This window comes from Miscanthus floridulus, chromosome 8, assembly GCF_019320115.1.
Source record: "Miscanthus floridulus cultivar M001 chromosome 8, ASM1932011v1, whole genome shotgun sequence".
NCBI classification, from domain to species: domain Eukaryota; kingdom Viridiplantae; phylum Streptophyta; class Magnoliopsida; order Poales; family Poaceae; genus Miscanthus; species Miscanthus floridulus.
In genome coordinates, this window is record NC_089587.1 from 107,365,672 (window position 1) to 107,373,806 (window position 8,135).

Here is an 8,135-nt window from a genome sequence, read left to right on the forward strand (position 1 = left end):
GACGAACTTTGCGAGCAATTAATCGAGCTTGTTCTCGCGTTGCTACTTGATTTGGACGACCAAAACTAGCCAGCCTACTTCATCTATTGCTCTGTAAGCTTTGGCTTTGAAAGACTACTAAGGTGTTTGGAGGCAATAGATAGAATAGTTTTGAAAACCGCTACTGCCAAAACTAGTCTTTTAACGTTTCACAGGACTATGGGCATTTGTAGTGATCGGACAGGGAGCGGGAATTACTGCGCGGTCCTTTGTTCGACCTGTCGATCTCCCGCCGCATCGTGGTGTCGCCAAATTCTTAAATTCTGTACAGGAACATAATGGCCATGCTCGACACAACACAATGAGCAATTATTGAGGAGCCTTCACATCATTGGCTCCCTTCACCTCGCTGAACCATTCACTTCGCTGAAAAAATAAGTAGAAACACTGTTCTGACTGCTTTGCTGCGAGAGAAAAACATTGTTCCAGCTAAAAAAATAAGTGTTTTTTTTCGCAACAAATTAGTCGGAACAGTGTTTGGGCTTGTTTTTTTAACGAAGTGAACGAGGCTAAGGATGTGAAGGCTCCTCAATAATTGCTCATCGTGTTAGGGAAAGAATAGGTGGGCGGTCAGTGGTCACCTGTCGCAGATCAGAAGCACCGACGCACGAATTGAGAATGTAGGACTTGTTTAGTTCCGGTGGGTAAAATTTTGGGGTGTCACATCGGGTATCATATTGAGATGTTGTATATGGTGTTCGGATACTAATAAAAAAAACAAATTATAGAATCCGTCGGTAAACCACGAGACGAATTTATTAAGCCTAATTAATCCGCCATTATCACATGTGTGTACTGTAGCATTTCATTGTCAAATCATGGACTAATTAGGCTTAAAAGATTCATCTCGTAAAGTAGTTACAATCTGTGCAATTAGTTATTTTTTAGTCTATATTTAATACTCTATGCATATGTCCAAACATTCGATGGGATATGGTGTAAACTTTTGGGGAGGAACTAAACAAGGCCTTAAGAAACAGATCAAACACAAGTTTGAGAGATGGATAGAAGTCAATGTGCTGCTAGTGTCCTACTCCCTCCGTTCCAAATTATAAGATATTTTAGTTTTTCTAGATATTTATCTTTTTCAGAAGATACTCAGTAAAAGCAATGTATCCAGATAAAGCACAGTTTCTTTTATTACATGCTCATGAATCAAAAGGTTCAATGTTGACTTAGAAATGATTCAAGTTAAGATCCAAGCTATCTTTTTATGTCCAATATAATAAAAAAGAAACACAAAGCAAAGTTTCTTTGTTGCACCCTCGTGCATCAAAAAGTTCAAAATTGACTTGGAAATGATTCAAGTTAAGGACTTAAGATTCAAATTATCTTCTTATGTCCAATATAATAAAAAAAGAAACATAGTTCAATAGGGGAGTTTTATAAATAAATATAGAAAAATTAGCTTCATAAAATTGGTCAAGTGGCCGAATGTTCACCTTGGAATAAAATGATATTTAAAGCTGCAATTAAAATTATCTTTTGATGTCACATGCAATTATTTAGAAAAAAAAGAACTAAGTTCAGGATGATAGTTGAAAGAGTTATTAATATAAAAAATCATAATATAAAAACCGATACAAGAGAATGGTTAATGTAACTTTTTCTTTCTTCCTCTCAAATAATAATGTAGACGAATCGCCAATATGATGCCCATTCTATAAATAAAAAACATAAAGAGATGACTATCGCACAATACAACATATCCAATAATGGGGATGACCGGCACATAGTATGCAATTAGTAAGAGAAGCAAATCGATCCATATGCTTGCATCAGGTTTTGACCCTGAACTAGAGATCATAACACCAACTAGGCAACACTAATATAAAGTAACATGTAACCTGTATAGCAGGTGGTAGAGCGATGGCATCTGGTGACAAAAGGAACACTGTCAAAGTCATGCATTAATGTGCAAGGCGGGATACAGGAGTAAAGAATACAAGAGGATACAAGCTTGGGCCGTATATATATAGCTCAAAATCATGCGTCGACAAAGCAAGATATAATATAACGAGTATGTAGGTCCCTGATGGTAGAATAACAGCATGCCTCGCCCGCACTGAACTAGGCACTTGTTGGTTGTACTTACAAGACATCCTGCGTCGAACAGTCCGCAATGCATTACAAGACACTGAATTGTACTTACAAGTTAATCCTATATGATTACATGTTTCGTATACTACTACTCACAAGAGTCTTTATGCTTACAAGTTAGTCAAGCAACGGTGGTGTTTCATGCGTATATCAAAACTTATCTAGACCTTTTACAGTTAAATATACACTTAGATGCTTCTTGAGTCCTGTGGATTGTTTAGACCTTTAACTCCGTTCAAAATCGTTTGGACCTTTAACTCCATCCAAACACCTCCAAATGGCCTAAATGCTAAATAAAAGGTGATCGACTGTTTACCATTTAGTATTTAGGATAACGTTGCTTAGAAATGAATAAATCATCTTTTATTGCATATAATGGTCTAAACGTTAAACAAAGGGTAACCGGCTGTTTACTATTTGCATAGTCTTCTTTTCATGATATGTTTGTATTTTGCTAGAAAAAGAGATCAATCGCATTCTTTTTAAAGGTTGATGATTAGCATGGCAATGAGCTATGGTCACCACTGGCAAGAATCCCTAGAGATAAGAAGAGGGGGATAGGGCCGGAACAGGTGAGGGACCGTGGCTGGTAGATGGAAAAGGTAGGGTTAGAGAGGAGGAAGAAGAAGGCAGAGATGGATGTTAGAATTTCAAGGCACGCACCTAGGCACTAGGTGGAGTAGCACCCTCTTGTATAGTACTTGCACATTTGATCTGCGTATGGTTTTTGCTTAGAATGATTTCCTACTTGATTTACAAATGAAAAGTGATCCTACCGTGCATGCGTGATCGATAATGTTAAATTTTTTAGTTTAACATGCCATGTGTCCTCAAGGAATTACTCTGAATGATTGAAAATGCACAATACGCCAATGATTGCTTAGGCGTGAGTAAGTCCTTGATTGCCTATCTAGCATCTAGTACTTTATTTGACTTAATCAACAGTCTAGTGAAAAAAAATTGAGCAAAAAGTGACTGAAGAGTAAGTATCAAACCTGTCAAAACACACACACACACACGAGAAACCTAAAACTGGAACTTAGGGAGTGATTCACAGTTCACGTTCATCTCCCAAGTCCCAAGGACGTACAACATCTATATTTACAAGGATTCACTCAATGACCCTGTTTGGCTTACCCTATATTCGGTTTGTTCGGCTTTTTTTTTAGCTGGAACAGTGTTTTCTCTCTCAACAATTCAGTCGGAACAGTGTTTTTCAGCCAGTTTCAGCCAAGTTTCACGCCAGCGAACGGGGCCAGTGTTCTAATAATGCATAGTAGGTCAAATCGATAGACGACAAATTTTGAGTAATTTTTGGCTAAAAAACCGACGGATCAGATGGCATTCCAATTTCCATCTCTGCTACCAAACACGCGCTAAACTAACAAGTCTCTGCTACCCGCTACGGCGTCCCACGGCGCGCCCACGAACGGATTCACGTAACCACCGAAATGCCCCGGCCTGGCGCCGCCGCCGGCGGCGGCATTGTCGTCGTCGTCGAACACCACCCACTCTTTTGTCACCACTGTCTTCGACGCCGGTCGGGTTTCCTCCACGGCGACCACCAGCGCCTTCGTTTCTTTCTCCTCCTCCTTGCCGCTTTCTTCGACGACGTGGTTCATGATGATCTTCTCGAGGTCTCTGATGTCATCGTCCGGGACGCGCTCCACGGCCGGAAACTCGGCGGCGTTGAGCACGCCCAGGCTCCGGCACAGGTCGAAGTAGGACGACAGCTGCGCGCTCTGCTCCGCGGCTTTCCTCAGCACCCGCATCCCCTGCACTCCCCTCCGCCGCCTCGCTGCCGCCAGCGTCTCTCCCGGCCGTGGCCGCGGCGTCGTCGGGGCCGAGCCGAGGACGGCGACGAGGAAGCGGGCAATGCCCGTGCATATCTGGCTGTAGACCTCGAAGATCTCGATGACGACGCAGTCCATGGCCTCCAGGATGAGGCCCTGCTCCATGCCGTCCCCGTACGGCCGGATTTGCATGAGCAGGTCCAGCAGGTGCTGCTGCTTGGCCACGCGGTCCAGCCGCGCGTCCTCGCCGTCGTCGGCCGCCTCGCCGCCGCCGCTACCGGAACCGGCGTCGTCGTCTAGCTCCTGCGCGGCGAAGAGGGAGCGGGTGTCGAGGAAGCGGAAGTAGGCGCGCACGAAGGCGGAGAAGCCCGACGACTTGGACGGCGGCGACGAGCGGTCGCGGAAGTCGGCAAGGTCGAAGGGAACGCGGCCCAGGCGCGCCGCGCGTGGCGCGGCGTCGGACCGCAGGAGCAGGCCGTGCGCGAGCATGAGCGCCTTGAGCGCAACGGCCCAGCACCGGGTCCGCCCGGCGCGGCGCGCCAGCTCCCACATGAGCAGCTGCAGCGCCGGCGGCGACGCGCGCGCCAGCGCCAGGACACGGGCCGCGCTCCCGTAGTCTACGGACCGCTCGTCGTGGCTGGTCGCGAGGATCACGGCCGCCTCCAGCTCGGGGCTCCTCAGCGCCGCGGCCACCCCGGAGGCTGGCCGTGGCCGCAGCACCGCCACGCGCGTCAGGTACAGGCTCCTCCTGTCCTTGACGGCCGCCGCGGCGCGCCGCCACCACTGCCGCGCGGTCGTCATGTCCTGGCCGCCGCTGGCGCAGACCCACCACCTAGCGTCACCGCCTTCCCCGGCGCCGCCGAGCTCGACGCGCCCAGGGAAGATCAAATCCACAACGGTTGCCAGCTCCGCGCCACGCCGGGAGCGTTCTTGGCCGCTCGAGCTGCTTGTGGCAGAGGATGAAAGCTCCAGGAAACAGAGTTGTCACTTGTCAGGCCAACGAAATTAACTGAACGTCATGGGATGGGAGGAGGAGAAACGAAGCGCCAAGAACGTGTCAGGCAGTAACGGGGGGTCGGAGGGGAGACAAAGGAGGTGAGTCGGCATGGGAGGAGGGACAGAGGTGGTGGAGGTGGAGGTGGACGGTGGAGGGCCAGGTCAAGCATTCTAATTTTTATAAGGCCCCGACGCCCCGTGAGCCTGAAATCCCGATCGTGTCGCGTTGAGGTTGAGGCCGAGCTCATGTTTGCTCTTGCGTGTACGCACAAAGCCGCTAGAAATTCCAGCTTGGACACTGTCTTGATTCTTGAAATATACTAAATTTCCCATGGTTCAAAATAAAGAAAAACTATTGTCAAGAGTTATATGGATGCAAGCTTTGCTTTTTGTGGACCATCGGTCAAACCAAAACTCATTTAATTTAATTTCTTTAAAAAAAAACTGATTTAATTCAACTGTTGAACAAGAGAAAGGGAAAATGGACATCCGATCCGGAGCGCCAGCGTGGCACGGTGCCACACGCATAAGAGAAATGGAGCTTGCGCCGCCTGTTTTTTCGTGCACCCCACCGCTTGAGCCCTCACGCTTGCGCTCGGCTTCTCACGCGCCTGTCTGCGCCCGCTCGGCGACGCCCCAGCCAGCGGTCCCACGCCGCACGGATGTTATCTAGCAGCTACAGTGTGGCTGCGGCAGATGGGTCCTACAACAACATGTGCAACACCAGATTTACTTTTGCAACACCCAGATGGAACACTTCCAACATACTTCCGAAAACAGTTGAAACATTTAATTTGCGACGTACGTCTGAAATACTTGCAAAACACCTAGAAAACACTTGAAAGCCATTGCAAACATATGCAACATCTAGATAAAACATTTACAACATACGTATGAAACACCTGAAACACTTGAAATATACACTTACAACATACATGTGTGTGCAACATCTAGATCTACTTTTGCAACATCCAGACGAACCACTTGAACACATACGTCTGATACAAATGAAACATTTAGAACATACACTTGAAACATATTTGTATAACCATTGCAACATGTGCAATATCCCGATCTACTTTTGTAACATCGATATAAACACTTGTGACATATCTCTGGAACATCTAAAACACTTGAAACATACGTTTTGCAACATACTCTTTCAGTGCAAACATCTTCTTGCTGCTTTGTCGAATGGAGGCTTGTCGGCGCGTGGAGGTCACTGGTGTGCTCGCCGGCAACGCGGAGCTAGGCGGCGGCGCACAGAGGGCAAGGTGGGGGCGCACGGGCGGCGGTGCCGCAGAGGGCGGGTGGGTGGCGTGTGGAGGTCATCGGTGTTCTAGCTGGCGGTACGAAGCTCGTGGGAAACGTGGAGCTAGGCAGTGGTGCACAGAGGGCGGGGTGGGGGCGGCATGTGCAACGGTGCGCAGAGGGCAGGTGGGTGGTGCGTAGAGGTCAATAGTGTGCTCACCGCGGCACTGAGCTCGTCAGCAACGCGGAGTTGGGCGGCGGCGCACAGAGGGTGGGGTAGGGGCGGCACAGGCGGCGGTGGCATAAAGGATGGGTGGGCGCGGCAGCGGTGGCACAGAGGGTGGGTGGAGCGTCGACCCAGCATTTCCGATGGGAAAAAGGTAAACTACCTAACTGACCCAACTAAACAAAGCTGGGGCATCTTATACCTTACTCATATTAAGAAATAAAAACAAGAACTGCGAACAGAAAAGATCACGTCAAAGGCTCAAAGAGGAAAACCATAGCCAAATTTGTCAAATTATTCTTCTGTGCTACAACCCATGGCAACCATCACAAATCATGCAATTTCATATGCATTGTTCTAGCTGTATAGATGATAGGCCAGAGATAGAGCACATTACTTGTAAGAAACGTTCTTGCAGTTGCAGAGTACTAGAGCAAGCTAGCACGATCACACTCACATGAATGAACAATGTATTGCCAATCAGTTAAGATGCAGGGATACAAGTTATGGCGGCCTGTTTGTGTATGAATCAGTCAAGCTGCTGATTAGCAGACTAAGTAGACTACTGTCACAATCACAAGAAAAAAATCCAACTTGCTCCAAGAAATTAACAAGGTAACTCATAATGGCGCAGTTCCAAAATGTAAGTTTTGCACATGATGCAGCAAAAAAACATAGGCGAAATATTTCATGCCACTATAGGTAACAGGGATCATATTTAGAGCCCAGTTTCACTTCTACGGTGAAGCTCGAAGTGTTTGTAGCTTTAGAGCCCAGTTTCGCTTCTTTTTTTAATGGTCGACGGGGGGAGAAGCTCTCCCCACCTGATTTTATTACTGGCCCAAAAACGCGGCCCGCCAAAAGAAAAAAAGTTACAGGTTTACAATGCTTATGTTAGCACAGAGGTAACCAGAAAATAAGAAACTGAAAAAGGAAAGAAAAAACAAATGCAGAAACAGCAGTTAGTTGACTTAGTTCTGCATCACCATTTACCCATTTCTACGATTTGGCACGACGTATCTGCTACTTGCTTCTTCCTTCTCTTTAGCCTCTGTCGCCGTAGCTCAGCTCTCGACTTGCATTCTCGAAACTATTGCCTGACAGTCGCTCGATGATTGGTGGGACAAAGCCACACAAGAGGTGCCCAAACCGATGAAAAGGCAGTTCAACAGAGTGATCATCTACACAATATGAAACATTTGGAAGGAAATGAAAAGACGAATATTCAACAACACTTCAGAGTCACCGATGCAAGTGGCCTCCAGAGTAGGGAGGATATTGTGCAAAGAAAGCGAGCCAGCTTAGAGAGAGGTTAAAGCCCATTTGTTGAATATGAGATCTTAACTGTGTTTTGTTTGTCTTGGAGGGCTATTTCCCTTGTACATAAAACTCTATTTTCTCTCTTAATCGAACGACAGATAATATTGCACTGCAGATATGGAAAGCGAATATGCATTGGTTCTGGTTGTGTATTAGCGAGTTGGGCATCGAAATCTTCCCATGGCAGTACCTGGTTCCACACCGCCTTGGCGAAAGGGCATAAGAGGGCTAAGTGTAAACCAGTTTCCAAAAGTCCGTCGCACAGAACGCAGTGTTCCTGGTGTGGCCATCCTCTTTTTTGCAAATTATCCGCCGTCAGTATTTTTTCTTGAACCAGAATCCAAGCAAAAACTTTGCATTTGTTTTCTGCCTGCGCTTTCCAGATTTGGCTATACCAGGATTTTGTATAG

At 46.9% G+C, this 8,135-nt stretch overlaps 1 protein-coding gene across 1 annotated transcript; it reads right to left on the reverse strand.

Annotated features, from left to right (window-relative positions):
* Positions 1-3,166: 3,166 nt before the first annotated feature.
* Positions 3,167-5,069, reverse strand: LOC136477133 (putative clathrin assembly protein At1g25240). Its single transcript, XM_066475173.1, has one exon. It carries the CDS (start codon positions 4,731-4,733, stop codon positions 3,516-3,518), a length of 1,218 nt encoding a protein of 405 aa, XP_066331270.1. The 5' UTR covers positions 4,734-5,069; the 3' UTR covers positions 3,167-3,515.
* Between the last annotated feature and the right edge of the window lie 3,066 nt (positions 5,070-8,135).